This window comes from Tupaia chinensis, unplaced genomic scaffold (genome assembly GCF_000334495.1).
Source record: "Tupaia chinensis unplaced genomic scaffold, TupChi_1.0 Scaffold000558_1, whole genome shotgun sequence".
In the NCBI taxonomy this organism is placed as follows: domain Eukaryota; kingdom Metazoa; phylum Chordata; class Mammalia; order Scandentia; family Tupaiidae; genus Tupaia; species Tupaia belangeri.
Window position 1 is genome coordinate 518,751 of NW_006160070.1, and position 19,213 is coordinate 537,963.

The following is a 19,213-nucleotide window of genomic DNA, read 5'->3' on the forward strand; positions in this document are numbered from 1 at the left end:
GGGGTCAGCCCGCCGTGCCTTTTCTCCCCTCCTGGCCCCAGCGGCTTGTCACCTTGCCAACCGGACCAGAGTGGAGTGTCTTACTAAGCAGGGAGGGAGGAGCTCCTGTGGGGTCCTGCTGCTGGTGCATGCCAGGGCCTGAGCTGGCTTCTCACCTGGGAGCAGTCATGTTTTGAGATCCTGGATTGAGGCCCTTTACCTGGAGAGCCATCGCCCGACCCACAGACCTGTGGGCTAAGGACGGAGCCTGCAGTGGCCCCAACAGTCACATGCCAGGGGTCGGGAACCTGGGAAGTGGTTTCCCCAACAGCTGGCGTGGTGGTTAAGGTGCTGACTCCTATAAGGTCAACTGCAGTTCTAGTCCTGGATCTGCTGGCTTGGAAATCACACCAGGCATGTGTGTGTGCATGCCCAACATCCCAAGAGGAGGATGAAGGCGAAGGGATTGCAGTGCGGCCCTACCCCAGGGGGTGATTTCTCATTTTCCTTCTCATCCACTCTCTGTCTCTCTTCAGTGAGGACACACACTCTATGGCAAAAACCTAAAAATTCAAAAAGTGAAACATGTAGTTTCGTATGGTTTTATATCTTGTACAGAGTAAAGCACCGAACTCGGGAACAGATTGGTGTAGAAACAGGCCGCTCCAACAAGTCCCTGAAAGCTGAAAGTCGTCACCAGGCGAACCTACACAGTTTGCCTCTTTGTGGAACTGCAACATCTGGGCGGAGACGAGGCGGAGCGAAGCTTGCCTTTCCCTGGCTCCTCCCAAGGGAATTGCCGGCAAACTAATGGCGGGGGGGTGTAATTCCGGGCCTCACTCCCCAGCTCCTCCTAGCAAGAGCTACCCCACCTGACTGGTCAACCCCCAGCCCAGGACACACGCCACCTGTCACAGCAGAGGCTAAGGGTCACCTCAGGGTGGGAATGGCTCAGTGAGCCCCGGGCCCTCCTGCACTTTCTTGAAGGCGAATGCAAGTTTGGAGCTGGACCCGCCTGGTCACCTCCCGTCACCGTCAGCTTCACGCTCCTGACATCCAGTGTCCTCCTGTGCCTGGGACTTCTGTGACGTCAAGAGCAGAATGTTTGCAGGCCCCCGAGCTCAGAGGCTCTCCTTCTGTCAACCTCTGAAAGCCATGAGCTGCTGTATCGTTAATAATCGAATGGTCTACCCTAATGCACCTCGTGACGCACTTCTGTGTTGTCCAACACGAGACTCGCGACTCCTCGCTGAGTTCTAGATGTGATGGTTTTCTCAATTTTGTGCGAGTAAGAACTGAGACCCCTGGTGGATAAATGGACCGCCTGGGTTTGAGAATAGCAGGTGTAAGCCCCTATTTGGCACTAATTCTGAAGCCTAAGCTCCTGTCCATGGACTGGCTACATCTTATGCCATACATGATCAGTGGAAATAAGTCACATGACTCCCCACCGTGGTCACAGACTTGGTCACAGACTTGGTCACAGAGGCTTTTTGTGTTTGTTCAGAAAGTTGCAAAGCTAACTGGAGCGGACCAGCCAGCTCTGTGGGACTGGCAGTCTTCTCCAGGAAACCCTGTGGATGCAGAGCAGGGCCACAGGCCGTCCACAGACTTCCGTTCAGAGGCCACCTCGCAGCTTCTTCATCAGGGACAACGGTGGAAAGACGAGAAAGAACTCACAGACCCTCTGCTTCCTTCCTTGTCTCTGTAAACGTTCATAAGACCTTTATAAAAGGAGAACGTGGGAATTGATTGAATGCAGGTGTTCAAACAAAAACTTATACACAGCAGTTCAGAGCAGCTCTCTTCCTAAGGGCCAAAAGGTGTAAAGAACTAGCAGTGCTCAGATGGTCAGAGCATAAGCAAATGTGGCCTCTAGGGGAATGACGTGCGAATGAGCGCTACAACGTGGGTAAGCCTTGAAAACTATCTCCAGGCAAAAGCCACCTGTTGCATAATTCCATCCATCAGAAATTTCTAGAAAAGGCGCATCTACAGAGACACAGAAGAGATTCCTGTTTGCCTTTGGCTAAGGTGGAGGGAAGATTAGGGGGTGATTGCTTAATGACGACAGGGTTTCCTTTCGGGGTGATAAAAATGCTAGCACTGAGTAGAGGTAACGCTGCATGGCAGTAGACTGGAGTAAATGTCATGAACGGTACATTGTATATCTGCTCATTTTACCACAATGAAAAGAAGATATACAAGGCCATCTTTATGTCCCTGTGCACTGGGTGACTTGCTTAATTTTATTTTTATTTTATTTTATATTAAAAACCCATCTGTGTAGCTCGGGTTTATTTTTTCCTTGAAAGTGACTAATTTCCTATTTTGTATGCACATAGTGAATGCTGATGAGTCTCCATTTGTCACTGGTGCCCATGACGGTGACAGTCTTTACCCTAACATACCTCGCAAAAGAGCAAAAGAGCCAGCGGACAATGCACTGGGCCCACAGCCAAGGGGAGGGCTTCTCCGCAGCCACGTCCGTGGAGGTCAGCCTCTCCACCATGCGGCAGGTGCGCCCACGGGACCCACGCTCCCTGTGCACGTGGCCTCTGCCCGTCTAAGTGCCTGGTCCTAGAGAGGATGAGGAAATGATGTGCAGTCCAGACACAACCATGCAGGACATGGGCGGCTAGAACAATCCAGATGACTGGCACCATTTTGAATATTAACATCGCCCCAACTTTGAACAACATTGTAATTTGGTAGTGCTCGGTGGTGCTTCTGCTTTCCCAGCCAAATGACATTTGTCACACTCAAGTAGGAACAATTATTAATAATTTTCATTTCATTAGAAGCACTACAATAAAATGTCAACAGCCTTAAAAGTGCATCAAAAGTGTACAAATTAATTTTGATTTTCTGAAGTGTAATTACTTTTGTAAGTACTAGACTGTGTAATCACTTTGGGCGTTATTACTTGTGCAATCAATTATACTTAAATGCACTTATCTGTTTTCAAACACGATTTTCGGAGGTCACCTGTCGGGGGTCTCTTTGCTATGTAAGGAGGAAGATGCCATTACTCATACTGGACATGCAGTAACCAGGGGAGGGGAAGGGGGCGATGAGATTACGTGAAAAGTAACAGCGGACACTGTTTTTGCAAGAGGCTATCCCTCCGTCAGGCAGATTTTAGGGCTTGTGCAAGGGTGCCATGAGCGGGCATGCCGTGCCGAGGGTTCCGAGGCCTGCAGAGGAGCCCAGAGCTCTATGCTGCGGTTGGTGCAGGTCTCACCCGGGTGGGAGGACACTGCTCCTGGGCACTGACCGTGTCTTTGTCATGGCCCCTTCCTCTTTCCCCAGCGCCTGCGCGAGTCCATGCTGGTAAGCGTTTCCTGGCGGGGGGAAGCAGCTCAGCAGTCATGAGAATCATCACGGGGAGGCAAGGTCACCAAGGCTGGCACGCACCCTCCTACGCTGAGCCTCCTGCTCACTGTGTTACCGTCTACGCTGAGACTCCTGCTCGGTGTGTTACTGCGAAGGGTCGCTTCGGTCTTACGCGAGTCTCTGGACTTCCCTCATCCTGGCCAGGAAACAGAGCCCAACTCAATAAACCATGGAAGATTCTTCCTACACAGCACTAATAAATAAATGCAAACCAAAACATCTGCTGAATAGCAAAACAAAAAACAAGGATGTCCTCGAGACAGCGAAGTGTTGGGGGACGAGGCGCCTTCAAATGCTGTTGGCAGAAGTATAAATTGGCAGGAGTGATTTGACCAAATACATAAACATTAAAGATGTGCATAATTCATTTATTTGTGTTTACGTTTATCATTTATTTCTTCCATAAGAGAAAAAGAGAGAGAGAGACAGCACTCCTCTGAGGTCTCGATCCTGCACTGCACGCCCAGCCTTGCAGCATGGATCCTGGCACACGCAAGCTCGGGCTACTCAGAAAGGCTCTCCCAGAACCTTCCCATGGGGTCAGCCCGCTCAGTGTCACAGTTTATCACCGGGTCACTGTTGGCCCCCAGAATTGTACACAATGCTACGACCAGAAAATCCTAGCTTTCGTGCCTCTGTTACAGAAATGACCATGAAGTAGGCATGTCGGTACTGTTGAAGAGTGTGGAACGGAAATGGCACACATGGCCATCCGTAGGAGACAGATGGATGACTTACAGTCAGCCCCAGGTCGAATCGGATGCAGCCACTGACGAGAAGAACCCCCACGTGCCGACCTGTGAAGTTTTCTTTCTTTTCCTTCACTTTCTTTTGGCCATGGTGCATGTGCGCTCACTAGAAAGAGACAGAGTGAGACAGAGAAAGGGGAAGTGAGAATCAGCTGCTGGGGGATGGCCACACCATGACCCCTTCTCCTCTGTCCTTCTCTCGGTATTTTGGACACACATGTACACGTGCCCTGCCTGATTTTCAAGCTGCTTGGTCCAGGACTTGAACCACAGTGGGCCATGTGGGGGGTCCAGTATCTTAGCCACAGTGCCACCTGCTAGCCCTGACGTGTCAAGTTTTCTAAGATCGAGTGTTAAGTGATATATGAGTCGCCATTCAACATAGACCGCATGCTCGTATTCTTTATAAAAGAGTAGACCAGACTGCCAAAAGCTAAGAAGAAATATGGCAAGGCAGGGGTCAAACATAAACTAAGTGAAAAAACGTAGATTGTGACTCTTGGGAGGGCGGGATGGATATGGCTGATACTTATTTGTTCACATATTTTAAGTGTTGCTATGTGTCCTTAGGTTAATTCTGAATTTATAAGGAATTTAAAATAAACGCATACACTGCTCTTAAAATGCGTTGAGACGTGTGAGAACCTTCTTGGTAAACAACAAACCAAATCCGTAAGTGAAGGCCAGCCAAACCCATCCCATTTGCCCTCTTGATAGCGGGGCTGTGTTCCCAGGTTTGCTCCTTCATCGGCTAGCGGCTGGAATCGATTTGCAAGTCTGATAATATAAATGCAAGTTTCACGAAAGGAGATGGTAGATTCGCATGATTTGTATGAAGTATTATTTTGTTAAACTTTCCATTCTCAGGAGTTTCCTGTATGTGACTCCAGTAAGCCGGACCGATGCGGATGCTTTCCCAAAATGCGGACTCATAAAAGGACGCCTTTGTGCTCGGAAGTATTTCTGTAGCTCTAGTTGAATAGCTGCCAAAAAGTTACTATGCCAATGTGGTGAGGACCTGCCTCCATGGCGACGGAAGTGCTCCAGCTCCTTGGGGCCGGGAGCGCGAGTGGGGGTTTGTTTTACTCCTTGGAGTCTGTTCCGTCTGACGTTCATAAGTGAAGTGTCCATCTCATTTTTACTGCGTAGACTTGGAAGAATCACATTTTAAAACATCATGTTAGTAAGAAAAATGATAATTATAAGATAAGTGATGAAACCATAAAGTAAAAAAGTAAGCCCTATTTTAAAAAATTAATCTTCTGCTTGAAATAAAATAAAACCTTGCATTGACCTGAGCTCTTGGTTAATGAGGCTTTTGCCAAATTGTTTGGTTTTTTTATGGCTTTTCCAGTGTGTGATTACTTTGCTTGGCACTTTTTAAAAATGTTATTATAAACTCTTCTTCCAAAGAAAATTATGCAACATAATTATTAACTCTAAAATTACACATGCATTTATCTGCTAGTATTTGCTTTCATGCTTCAGCTGTCATTTAAATATCGGTCGCTCGAGTCGTGCACCTGTTCACAATGATGTTTTCAATGTGTTTCTGCTAATTTCCCATTATATGGTGGAAAGCCAAACGCTGGCAAAGAAAAAGTAACAAAAGCTGGGCTTTAATAGAAAATCACTTCTCATATAACTGGAGACCCCAGTCACACTTCCACAATGGGGGCTGCTGAATCCCCACCCGGCTTAATCATGTTATTCAGGACCCGTGTGATCCATTTTCCTCCATTTTTAATATTTCAGTGGGAACCAGCACTTCAAACCCAGACACGCAAAGCCAAGCCAGCCTATGCCAAGGGTAGATTTTGTTCTTGCATTCTCTCCTTGGGGCCGGGAGCGCGAGTGGGGGTTTGTTTTACTCCTTGGAGTCTGTTCCGTCTGACGTTCATAAGTGAAGTGTCCATCTCATTTTTACTGCGTAGACTTGGAAGAATCACATTTTAAAACATCATGTTAGTAAGAAAAATGATAATTATAAGATAAGTGATGAAACCATAAAGTAAAAAAGTAAGCCCTATTTTAAAAAATTAATCTTCTGCTTGAAATAAAATAAAACCTTGCATTGACCTGAGCTCTTGGTTAATGAGGCTTTTGCCAAATTGTTTGGTTTTTTTATGGCTTGCCAAGTGTGTGATTACTTTGCTTGGCACTTTTTAAAAATGTTATTATAAACTCTTCTTCCAAAGAAAATTATGCAACATAATTATTAACTCTAAAATTACACATGCATTTATCTGCTAGTATTTGCTTTCATGCTTCAGCTGTCATTTAAATATCGGTCGCTCGAGTCGTGCACCTGTTCACAATGATGTTTTCAATGTGTTTCTGCTAATTTCCCATTATATGGTGGAAAGCCAAACGCTGGCAAAGAAAAAGTAACAAAAGCTGGGCTTTAATAGAAAATCACTTCTCATATAACTGGAGACCCCAGTCACACTTCCACAATGGGGGCTGCTGAATCCCCACCCGGCTTAATCATGTTATTCAGGACCCGTGTGATCCATTTTCCTCCATTTTTAATATTTCAGTGGGAACCAGCACTTCAAACCCAGACACGCAAAGCCAAGCCAGCCTATGCCAAGGGTAGATTTTGTTCTTGCTTTCTCTCAGATGCTGTCTCCAAAAAGAGGGAAAAAAAGACCCCCAAAAATGGCTTTTCTCTTTGAATGGACAGAGGGAGGATGTCCAAGAGAAAGATACCATGAAAATGGAGACCTTTGTTTAAATGCGCTCTTGACACAAATTCCATCTTTCAGTTTCCTTTGAAGAAAACATGTGCTCTCTGCTAACCAGTGAGCTTCCTGGTCAGGGCTGTGTCGTGTGGCTCCCAGCTGCCGTACTCCACCACACTACAGTCCTCAGAGATGCTCAGGCATTCTTTTTCAAACGGTCCTATGATTCTATTCTCTTACTTCAGTTCCTCAGTGTGTGAGAATTCGAGATTGTTATGGACTAAATTGTGTCCCAAATTCTTGTGTTGATGTGCTAACCCCAAGTCTCTCAGGACACAACTGTGTTTGGAGACATGATCTTTAAGCAGGTGATAAAGGTTGCGTGAGGTTGTTGGATGCCCTTGTTCCAGCATGACAGGTGACCTTACAAGAAGAGGAGATTAGGACACACACACACACAGAAATGGCCCTGTGAGGGCACAGGGAGAAGGTGGCCTCTGCAAGCCAAGGAGAGAGGTCTAAGAAGCCAAGGTTGTCCATGCCTGGGACCCTTTATGATCAGGCCTGCTCTGCTTTTTGGAGAACTTGTGAGTACCTGTGGAATAACTGGAGCAGATCCCATTGAACCTTCATTCCGAATTCCATGGGTTCACCTGTGGCCGCATGGTAGCAGCCATCCACAGAGAAGTGCTACCTTCTAGATCCTGGAGAGTCCAGTTCCCCAGGTAGGAGGCCCAAGGAGCCTGAACCATGCGAGCTGATGTGTCTGGGCATTCACGGCCCTGTGTCAGTTAGTGTGCTAGGGTGCATCTAGGCAATGTTAGGCGGCCTTGTTTTCATATTTTAATCCATCTCCACGGACCAAACTTTACAAATGTCAGAGTAAAAATCCACAAAACATTGCTGGGAATTTCATCTGCATTGTGCACGCGAGAAGGATAAACACACCAATCTATGCACGTTGATGTTTGGCCGCCCAAGACCTGACACACAGCTGCTGTCTCTAGGAAAGCATGGAGCGCCAGATGTCAGCTCTTGCCTTCTCCTGCAGAAGCGATGGCAGATCAGACGCCAGTCAGCCCCCACGAGCGTTCTATGCCCAGTGAAGGCCTGATGCCGAACAGTGAGCTATTTGCACAGAAAGGTTTTATTGAGTCTTTAGCTGTTGAACTAGGGTGCGTATCACTCAGATAAACAGAAAAAGCAAACAGTGCTTAGAATTCTCGAGGCACAGAGCTGGGTTACTCACTTTTACTGACCCTACGCTTCCTAAATTGATTGCTTCTTTTGCTTCTGATTTGGCAATAGAGATTCATATTTATTTCTCTGGGGGAAAAGGACACAAGGAAAGAAGCTCTGAAAACATAACCTTTTCTTTCCTACGATCGGTGAGAGTATGTCAATCCAGACCCACTGTGACCAGACCCTCTGGTGCTTTCTAAGACACCGTTTTTCTTTCTTTGCTCTATGCCTCTTGAAAGAATCCAAGAGAAACAACATGTAAATCTGCACAGTGCATTCTTAGAAACCATTTTTGGGTCCCATTTGAAGGAAAGAGTGAGACATATTTTCACTTTTACACCTTCTGTTCCCCAGGGAAAACATTGATTTGAAAGCCAGGCTTGCAAACAGCTTTCCACTTCAACAATGAAAATGCACTGAAATTCTTCCAGAGATCCCAGAAGTCAGGTATCAGATACGGAATTCAGGTGTTCATTGCCATAGAGAATATATGAAAATATATGAAGTAAAGCCAATGGAGTGTGTTACTTTCATGCTCAAAATGGTCTGTTAAGGATAAATAGCGACCATTTATTTTGGAACGTCCACTTAGCATTGGGCCAGCTGGTGCTATGGTGGTTAAGGTGACTGAGCCCCACATGGCCTGCTGCATAGTTCGAGTCCCAGACCCACCGGCTGGGAAAATGCCAGGCGCCTGTGCTCGTGTGCCCAAAACCCCCAAAGGAGAGAGAGATGGAGAAGGCTGCTTCGCAGTATGGCCAGCCCCCCGGGGGCCCTGGGGTGCTTTCTCACCTTCCTTCTCTCTCACTCGTTTGGCAAAATTTGCCTTGTGGCAAAAGTAAAATAAAAGAATATTCACTGAATACTTACAGAAATACCAAATTAAGCAAAAATAAATAAATAAATAAAAAGATCGTTTTGCTTCTTATCCATGGGGTAATGAAGGCAGATTGATATAAGAAAGTCTTTTCAAGGTATGTGCTTACCTCTTTACTCCTAACATGCCGTATGTAGCTGGTTCAAGTGCATGTGTGAAATTTATGAACATTATGTAGGCACATGTGCAGCCCCAGCATGCTCTGGAAGGTCCCAAGATGTGACCCCGGGGCCTTTCCCATGCTGGCCCCCATCCCCGCAGTAGTGTTCATGGGGGGCCGTGCTTTCCCAGAAGGGACCACCCCCCCACTGCGGGCTAAGGTTCATGCTGACCCGTGGGCTGGCACTCCCTGTGGGACGCCGGGACAGCGAATGACGGTGATGCCGACTGGACTGGCAGCCCGCGCCTCACGTGGCAACTGTATTACTCGTTTCCGAGATTAACTGGCGAAGACAGACAAAGTCAGGCACATACGAATTTCCAGATTCAAATCCTGCCATGGACGCTTTGCTAGCCGTGTCCAGTGAGCAGCCCTCCAGCTCAGCTTAGCCCTCCCATGGCCTTACTCCGCTGTCCAAAACGCAGCTTCTTCCCCTTCCTGAGGTGGTGTCTGGCATTGGGGTGGGTGGAGGGCTCATGGCAGAGAAGCGAAGGTACCTCTCATGACACACGGGTCCTGTGTCATCCCTGGGTCTCGGCAGACTGAGGAGGCACCACCTCTGTGCTTGGTCAGGCCGCCGTCCACTGCCTACTGGCCTCCGAGGCCCAAGGCACAGCCAAGGGAGTCAGCGTCATTTTCTCCTAGCCCCTGGAGCCAGGAGTGCTCCCCGCCACCACGTCAGCCCTCACTGGCCTGAGGTCCCGGCCCCGGCCATGGGTCACATTTAACCCCTGGCTGGGTGGTCCACCACACATCGCTCTGACATTGAGTCACTTCTGAACAGCTGCCACCCCTCCAGGGACCTGCGGTGATCGTGAGGGGCCAGCCCCCCTTGCCACCATGATGACTTAACATGCACATGGTCATCTCTGCCACAGAGAGGAGCACCTGGAAGGGGTTCTCGAGGTGCCACGTGGGGGCCACAGCCTGCACCGAGGCAGCCTGGGTTGGTGGAGAAGATTGTGGAGTCAGGTCTCGAACTGCCTGAGGATCTGAAGAGGCTGTGTCCTGCTGCTGGCCAGGGCTGTGTCACCTGAAGGCTTGGCTGGGGCTGGGGGACCCCCTGCGGTTCACTCTGCTGATAATAGATGGAGACAGGAGGCCCTGACTTCCCACCACAGGGATGCCGCATGCATTGCAGACAGCGGTTGGGGCCCTGGACAGCACTCGGAGGGGGACAAGCACGCAAGAGCAGCAGTTCGTGGTCTCGCCCCTGAAGACGTGCGCTTTGCTCTGGACTCTCAGGCTTTGCCTCTAGAAGAGAAGGTTGTCAAAGAATTTGTGGACGTTGTAGAGCCACCACCGTGTCCAGCTCCCCTTCTAAACTCCGGCTCGCCCCCCCCTCCTGTGGAGGACGCGGGGGCCCTCAACTCTGTCTCCGAGAGGGTGTGGCTGCTGCATCAGCCAGTGTGCACACACATGTGCACACACATGTGCACACACATGTGCACAGCTGCCCATTACGCCACAGCTAGGATGCACGTTGGCTTTCCCCTCTGTCCGAGGACACAAAGGACATTGAAGGTGCTTCTGGTGACACATGGGCCACGTGGCTGAGGACAGCAGGGCCGTGCCCTACCCACACATGCCACTAGAGAAGACGAGGGGCCCCTCGGTGTGGGAAACGATTCTGTGGCCTCTGCCCAATCCAGGGAGGCTACCGCGTGTGTCCCGAGTGCCTCTAGGAGGCCTCCCCGAGTATGCAGGCCTGCTGCTCCAGCTCTCCCTCCGCCACCCCCGGTCCCCACCCCTCCCTTCATGGGGTTGACTCTTCATCCTACAGGCGTGGCTCAAGTGCTGCCTTCTCAGGGACAGCTGTCCAGGCCACCATCTAGAAAGAACCTGTCGCTGTTACATTAGGTAGCGCTTCGGCTTACGGCTCTTGGTGGAAGGTAACACTCCCCGCAAGTCTGTGACTGTTCGTGTGGCTGCTTCTCTGCTGCCCACCTCCTTCTCCAGGTGCTAAGTGCCTTGAAGATAATTCCATTCAAAATGTTCTCTTTTAGATATTTTTAGTCCCCATTGGTACCCCCCACACACACACACACGGGCACGTGCACGCACACATATGCACATACATTAGTGTGTGTGTGTGTGTGTGTGTGTACTCTGGCATTCGTACAGATAATATATGAGGAAAAGGGGAGTAGCAAGCAGTCTACATAGACCGTGTGAGCTGCAATTACATTTCCCTGAACTCGTAGCTGAAAGATAATAAAATTCAGCATCTCTGTTAGCATTCAGAATAGTTAATTCAGGGGCAAGCAATTTAGATGAATTTTAGATGAGAAATTGAATTTTCAGCAGCACAGCGGGAACGCCGTCACTTGCTGTAGCTGAGGACGGTTATCAGTGATTAGTGTCCCTGTGCCTGACGTGGCAGCTCTTACGCCACTGGCTCTGCAGACGGGCCATGCAATGCACAGTCACCCTCATGTCAGAGTCAGCGTGGAGGCCATGGAGGACAGAGACGAGCCGCTCCCTCAACCGTGAGAAACGAGGAGTGTGCTGTTGGCCAGGCCTGGCCCCAGGGCAGGGCACAGTAACCAGGAAATTGAGTGGTCATGGGAAGACACCCAGGGCCGGCTCGTTTTACACAGGCTCAGCAGCGTGTCTTGGACAGTGGGCCCCCAGAGCCTTCCTCTGGCCTTCTCATGGTCTTTTCATGAAGCCCTGTGGTTGAAGAGGGGGCACTCCAGCCTGCCAAAGGACGCAGATGTGGGAACAGGCAGGGTCACCCTTCTGGCCCAAGAGATGGTCAAGTGGGGTTTTCAGTGTGCACGGGGCCCCAGCACTGGCTGTGCACAGTCTGACCAGCCATCAGCAGGTCTCAAGCTGCGGTTTTTCTCTGAGACGCTCTGTGGTCGGAGCCTCCCTTCCATCTACAACTTGATAGCATCAGGCTCTGCACGTGTGTGCCTCCCACATTGTGTAATACATGTATGCATGTGTAATACATGTATGATGCATGGACATGCATAAATCATGGGCTTTCTGAGCCAGAAGAAATCATTTCTGTTTTTTCGATTGCCAGAGGGTGAACATGCACACCAGGGACAGAGAGAGAGAAGCACCCCAGTGGGGTGTGGCCACATGCAGTCTCCCCTCCACTTCTTTGTCCTATTTGGATTTGGGGTGTGCACATATGTGCACCTGGCATGTTTTTAAGGTGGTGTGGCCGTGGGATCTGGCTCCCTTAACCTCCAGACTATGGGACCAGCCCTCTGAGTGCATTTTAATCTCCCTACAGAATTCAGGGACTTCAGGCGACATATTGACTGCTCAGAGGACGACGGCGACAAAATCTTTCCCCAGAGACAACAGTGTGGTCCCTCCCAGCGGGTCCTTACAGGAGAGCTTAGGCCTCGCTGACTCATTGGTGGTCTGGTGCAGAAACTCACCAAGTATTGCTCTATGCTTGCTGGAGACATTTGGGTCACCCATTAGAGAAAGACACACGACTTCTTAAAATGCTTCATAATATGGCCAGCAGACGGTGTAGCAGTTATGTCGCTGGACTCCCACATGGCTGAACAGAGTTCGAGTCCCAGACCCAGTGGCTTGCAAATCGTACCTGGCATGTGTGTGTACCTGCCCAAAACCCCAAGAAGAGAATGGAGGAGAATGGATTTTGGCATGGCCATCCCCCTGGAGGGTGATCTCTCACTTTCCTTCTCACTGTCTCTGTCTCTCTCTTCTTCCAGCGAGTGTGTGCACCCTAAGGCAAAAACCTCTTAAAAAATAAAAAGCTTTGGGACCAGCAGATGGTGTAATGGTTATGTCACTGAAATCCCACATTGTTGACCGTGGTTCAAGTCCCAGACCTGGTGGCTTAAAACTCATACCAGGCACATGTGCATGCATGCCCAAAATCCTGAGAGGGGAATGGAGAAGGGATTGCAGCATGGCCATCTCCCCTGGGGAGTCATTTCTTGCTTCCTGTCTCTCTTTCTCTTTTTGTCTCTCCAGCAAGTGCATGCACCCTATGGCAAAAATCTCTCAAAAAAAGCTTGGTAATCATCCCTAAATGACTATAAAATTACTGAGTTTTACGAGTACAGGGAACTCGGTTGCCTCTGAGAACGCATACACCACAGCAATTGATTTGTACAATTGACAATTTCTCACCAGCTTGTTCGATTCTAATATTTACTGCAGTATGGAACCAGGTTATAAATAATTATGTTTTCTATAAATTTGTATGTCTCTGTAAAATACAACATTTAGTTGAAATATTTCAGATCTGATTGCTTTTACAGCATAAATATTCTCTCTCTTGAGACAGGTGTGAGTCACCAGATTCCAGGAAGGGATACGGCAATGGGTACAGGCAGCCTGCACGGGCCTCAGGACTCCTGGTCCCACCGCTGCCCCGCGGATCAGGCCCTGAGTGACTCGGCCGGGCGTGTCAGGGTCTGTCTGAGCATTTCCGCTTATAGCAGAGACTTCCCGTCGGATACGCCCTCCCCGCTTATTCTGCCCCGAACGCGTAGAGACCCCACGTGAGCCGGGGCCACGCTCACCGTCACGGAGGGTTGTCACGCTCACGCAGCTTCCTGTGGAAACTGCTCCTGTGTGTTCACATGCACTTAACTGGGCCTGCCGTCTTTCTGGCCCACGGTATCCGACATGCTCAAATGGAAGCAAGTAACAAAAACACTAAACGACATTTCCTTTTCCTTCTTTAAAAGACTAATTATTCAACACTATCTTGTGGCATCCCTTCGCTGTCTGATACATATTTTACAGATTTGGAGAGCTTCAAATGTGAAGTGCTGATTAGCAAAATTAACAACCCAAATAACTGAAGCACAGTATACTTAAAGCTCTGGGCCTTTAATTTTAACTTTTGGCAGACATACGATCTGACTGCTACGAACTGAGCTGTCCGCGAGCCACGTGCCGGGGTGCTTAGCCCGTCTCTTCTCAGCAGGACCTGACTTGGTTTTCCTGAAAAGGATCTGAACAAGCGAAATATCGAGAGCTCACCACCAACAGGAGTAGGAAGAACGCTTTGGAAACTGCCTTTCTGCTTTGTTTTTCTTCCCTTATTTCTAGGGTCATGAGACAGTCCCTCTCCTGGGAACACTCCCCCACAGAACCACGTCACCCCTTCCTAATCTCCACACACTGGTACACGTTCCCGCCCCATGAGGCCACGCTGACTGAAATGGCAGCCAGCCTCCTCCCTGGCCCGTCCCTCGCCTCCCGGTTTCTCACGCCTCTCGTCACCTCCAGGCACGGTGTAGAGTGTGCCCATTCTCCGATATCACTGTGCGTCCTCCAGGCAGGCTAGCTCCACGACGGGTACTTTCCATCATCCCCCTTCCTGGTCGCCAAAAGGGTGCTTGTCGCCTAGAGGGCATTCACTGGACACCAGCGATCCCGCACGACCTCCCCACTGGCCAGGATTTGAGCCACCTTTATCGATGTGCTTTGTCGGGAGTGCTAGAACGTCTTCACAACATTTTTGTTTATTTTTTTCTTTTTTTGGAGAGGTTTTTGCTATAGGGCATGTGCGCTCGCCAGACAGACAGAGAGAGACACAGAGCCAGAAAGTGAGATATAACCTCCCAGGGGGGGGGGATGGCAACACCGCAATCCCTTCTCCTCCATTCGCCTCTCGGGATCTTGGGCACGCACGCACACGCGCCCGGCGTGAGTTCAAGCCACCAGGTCCGGCACTCAAACCGTGGTTGACTACGTGGGAGTCCAGCGACATAGCCATTATGCTAACTGCTGGTCCCTTCAAAACGTTTTTGGACTGAGAACAAAACTCGGGATGTCAGGACTTGGTCAGGGTGGTCTGCTCCTGACCTGCGCCCTCGGAGGGTACACAGCTGTCTCCCAGTGCTGCTGCAACCCTTCAGTGAACACGTCCCCTCGCACGGAGGCCGCTTAGCTACGCTAAAGTGTGAGTTGTGGATCAAATCGATTTTTAGGTTTTAGGTAATAAAATGGGATATTGGTCCTACACTCAGACCTTTTACAAAAGGGAACATTTCCCCTCTTGTTATGGTAGGCAGATCTGGAACTAGAACTAATCATTTCAAATTGTTCTCATGGCCCTGGAAACACATTTTTCTTTCCATGCCTGCTTCTGTGACATGTGACCAGTAGAAACTTTGGCCCTCAATTCCTTCCCTCTTTCCGCATTTTGATCCATAGTCTAACCTCTTAAAGACATGAATTAACCTTGGGGTATATGTTTAACATAAAGTCAAGATAAACTCTGTATGAAACTTCTACCTTTATACATATCTTAAATACATTATTATAGAATATTCCACTTTAGAGGATTTTTCCATTTTAAGATAAATTGGTCTATTTGAGGAACCTAAAATTATAATTTTGCTTTCCCACAAAACTCTCTTTAATCCTGCTGCTACCAGGCTGACCTGTAAAGATCGTATCCTAAATCTACCTTGAACTTCTTCCATTTCTCTTTAATTCCGATTTCTTTTTCTGCAACACAGCATTTGCAGTCTCTAGGGGAAAAGTCAGTCAAGTTTTAAAATGGTGACACAAACCAGAGGCAAGCCCTGTCTCCCCACCAAGTCCCCTTTCTTGGGGCCATTGCAGGGTCCCTAAGGACCTAGGCTGGTGGACCCCAGCTGGGGTCCAGTCTCGGTGACAACGTGAGGCAGACCCACAGTGGACACGCTGACCTGCTTCGTCCTCCGTCCTGGCGGCCCTCTGAGAGGTGTCCCGTCATGTCTGCTGTCCTCTCTCGCGATCGCCGACACCTTGGCAGGCTCTATAGATCATGTAAATGGTGCTAATTGTGTGCCTAGCTCAGCTCTGAGCACTTTGCAAAAACAACCTCACAGAAGACTTCATAAAGCAACCTTCAGATCAGCGCCACTGGGACGCCCATTTTACGGTGGAGCACATGGGGTGGAGACAGGTGGGCTGTGTGGCCGGCCTCCCACAGCTGCCACCCACAGCCCTCTGAGCCCGTGAAAAGGTACACAGGTGTCTAAGTTTTCCCTACCCATTCCTCCTGATCCCAGGGGGGCCAAGTCAGTGCTATAATCATAGCAACCCGCTTGGGGGCCACTCTGTGAACGTGATGGAGACAGACCCCGGGGCACCATCTTTGGAAGATTGCTCTGGTCCAGGTGTGGCACAAAGGGCCTGGAGTAGGCTCTTCCCACGGGGCCAAAGGACGCAGCTGGGAGAGGTTGCAAAGCTGCTGTGAGAGGGGGAAGGGAGGACAGGGGTCAGCAATCCGTGAGCACTTCCTGGGCAGCATTTGTCCTGGCAGCCTCTGCACGAGGGGAGTCACTGCTCACTCCTCCATTTAGACACAGGGAGCAGAGGGGCAAGAAGCCCGGGGCCCATGTGGAGTGGCACGGCCACACAGGCTCCCCATGAGGGCACTGCTGAGCCAGCCCGTTCCTATTTGGGGCGTCTTGTGACTACGCGTGTGGAGAGCACCGCCAGCAGCTCCCCCTTGTGACAGCACAATGCCCCAGACAAGGACAAACGTCCTCTAGGGGCAGATCTCCAGCTGAGAACACCTGGGGCACCCTCACTCCCACCCTGAGTAACCTGGAGATGACCCTGTGGCCCTGATTTCAGTGACAGTGTGTCGCTCAGACTTGCTGAGACACTGGAGTCCCTAAACAGCCTTACCTGGAAGAGGCAGGATGGAGGTGAAATCCCCAGCGTCTTTACCTTTGGATCGCTCTCTTCACCTGCTCCCCTCTGGAAACACCAGGTGGAGAAGGTCGCAGGTGCAGCTTCCATCGGACTTCTCTGACCTGGGGAAGCAAGCAGGCATCCTGCAGGGCCAGGTACCTCTGACCTCCACGCACACAGGCCATAAGACGCCTTGGCCAGCTCCACCCCTAGCCTCTCAGGGCTGTCTCTTTCCTCACAGGGCTGAATGCATCTCACAGTCCTGAGCAAGACTTGGCGACTGCACTCAGCCATGGCTCTCCAGGCAGGAAGACTTCTGTGAAGAGCGCTGTTCTGGAAACCACACCTCAGAGATCCCGTGCATTTTCATGAAGGGGCCGCCTGCGGGCTCTCAGATTGATGGGAGGCATTCTGAAACCAACTCCATATTCAAAAGATGAAACTAAATACGTGAGGATTAAGTACTCCAGTGAAACAAAAATTACAATTATAATATATTTTTAACAGAAGTGAACAGGTGGTGTTTTAAATCTATCCAAGATTAACCCATATTCAACACTCTAAGCACCCAGGCTGCTGTCATAAACATTGCCTAATTATGCATTCCTGGGAGTGCATTTTATGTTGGGTTTTCAAATTGGAATTTGGGTCCAACTGAAGTTATCTACACAGTGCAGTTCTTACGTAAAATAAAGTAGGGATTCTAAATATTAAGTATTTCTTGAGAAACTTCACTTTGGGGTCTCCATGAAGCTGTTCTTCAGGAAGAAACATAGTCAACAACAGTGATTTACAAGAACTTGGGGTATGTTTTCTACCTTTTGAAGTTCTAGTTGTATCCGGGTATACTTTCGGTTGGTCCACAGTAACAGTGGGATTTGTAATCCTAGGTCTTTCTAAAGTTTAGCTCGCTTTGCACTGGAATTTCCCAGGATGTCTAGCATGACAATGGCATTTATCTGGTGATATTGTTCTTGGAGGTTTCACTCCCACATTCAGGATTCTGCTGCTTGGTGGGGAACACACAGCTCCTCTCTATCCCTAAAGTAAGGGCTCCAGGCCTTCCTCATGTGGCATCACAATAGAGCACGATGGCACAATGGCCCCGGAAGAACAGGGGCAACAGAGTGACTCCTTGTCAGTGGAGACAGAGAGACAACGCCAAGCTGTGCTGGTCCTGCTGTCTCTGGAGATTGCTTAGTTTTGTCGCAGGCTGGCCAACACAGCATGAGTCCAGCCCAGACAAAGAATACTTTGATTGCTTTAGCCTTGCCATTGTGTCATTCAACAATCCCCCGCCATCACCCTAATGAGGTACTTTCTACCATGAGCATCGGAGAAGGGAACGTAGAGGGAGCTGCTGAGACGGTTTCTAGGGCCTGACTCAGTGTTCACCCTACCCCACCACCCCTGCTCTTAAAACCTCGACAAAGGGACTCTTGGGTTTCTCTCTGGATTATGGAAGGTCCGATACCCTCATTCCCAGAATTCCACTGAACTCCCCATGGCTTATGTCCCTAAGGTCATGCTGACCAATGCGAAACCATCTCACCATCTTACACACGGTGTGTCTAACTGCCACCCTGAAACAGAGGCCACCAGCTCTCTCCTCCATTTCCCACTCTGTGCCCACAGAGTAAGTTCCAGAAGCACTTGGTGTCGGTAGGAAGGTGGTAGGCTCTCATCAGCATTCAGAGGGACTGAGAAAGAAATCAAGTTTCAAGAATACATAGCTCGACTTTCTTTTTTATGTATTTTATTTTATTTTTTACACTCAATCATCATGTGATTTTACAATATTGAAAATGATTTCCCCAGCATGAACACCCTGCATGTTAGTCCAGTCAAGGAAATTACCATACACACTGTCATCAACAGACTGAAAAAATATTTGCTGCATCCCGACTCGTACTCAGGGTAACCAGCCTGTAAACCCCAGTTCAGATCTAGACCTCTGTTGGCCCCGCCACGCCCACCAGAGCTTGCATCGGAAACAGGTGCTCTCTGTATGAGAAGGGACGCTCCTGCGCGGGTTCTGATTGTGGTCCCTCTCACTCTCTGTGGGAGTTCTTGGCATGTAAGACCCACTGCATCTTCATATGAACATCAGGGCTATTTCATTTTTTGCCCCAATAAAAACTAAATTTTATTGTCCAATCACAAGTCTTGTCTGAAATAAAACTCAACTACCAAAGTAACAGACAGATAAAGGAACAAAGAGGAACAAGACACAAAATGTCACAAAAGCCGCTCAGGAAAGGGCCTTGCCCGGGTCAGCACCAAGGACAGCGCTCACGGTCTTCCAGGCATTCAGCCCAGGAAACGCAAAGCCTTTCAACACTACGTAGATTTTTCCTACTAAGGCCGGAAAGAGCAGAAGCCAAAGGCCAATTCTGTTTGCTTCATAAATAACATTCAGGACACTTGTGAGCAGTAATTTAGGCCTATAATTTGGTGACCAAAACCAAACAAATACGGGCCT

At 49.3% G+C, this 19,213-nt stretch overlaps 1 protein-coding gene across 4 annotated transcripts; it reads right to left on the minus strand.

Annotated features, from left to right (window-relative positions):
- Positions 1 to 13,919: 13,919 nt before the first annotated feature.
- Positions 13,920 to 18,301, minus strand: LOC102498400 (uncharacterized). Of its 4 annotated transcripts, XR_003550939.1 has the most exons (7): positions 17,550 to 18,301; positions 16,726 to 17,152; positions 16,082 to 16,282; positions 15,756 to 15,844; positions 15,512 to 15,575; positions 14,320 to 14,592; positions 13,920 to 14,048 (listed from the first exon to the last, which is right to left on the minus strand). XR_003550939.1 is itself a non-coding variant. In XM_027775379.1 (6 exons), the coding sequence occupies exons 1-5, from the start codon at positions 17,023 to 17,025 to the stop codon at positions 14,405 to 14,407; spliced, it is 666 nt and encodes a 221-aa protein (XP_027631180.1). In that variant the 5' UTR covers positions 17,026 to 17,035; the 3' UTR covers positions 13,920 to 14,048; positions 14,320 to 14,404. The 4 variants fall into 4 exon arrangements, 2 of the variants coding, with proteins under 2 accessions (XP_027631180.1, XP_027631179.1); XR_003550940.1 differs by lacking the exon at positions 16,082 to 16,282 and having other exon boundaries at positions 14,320 to 14,416; positions 17,550 to 18,292; XM_027775379.1 differs by lacking the exon at positions 17,550 to 18,301 and having other exon boundaries at positions 14,320 to 14,416; positions 16,726 to 17,035.
- Between the last annotated feature and the right edge of the window lie 912 nt (positions 18,302 to 19,213).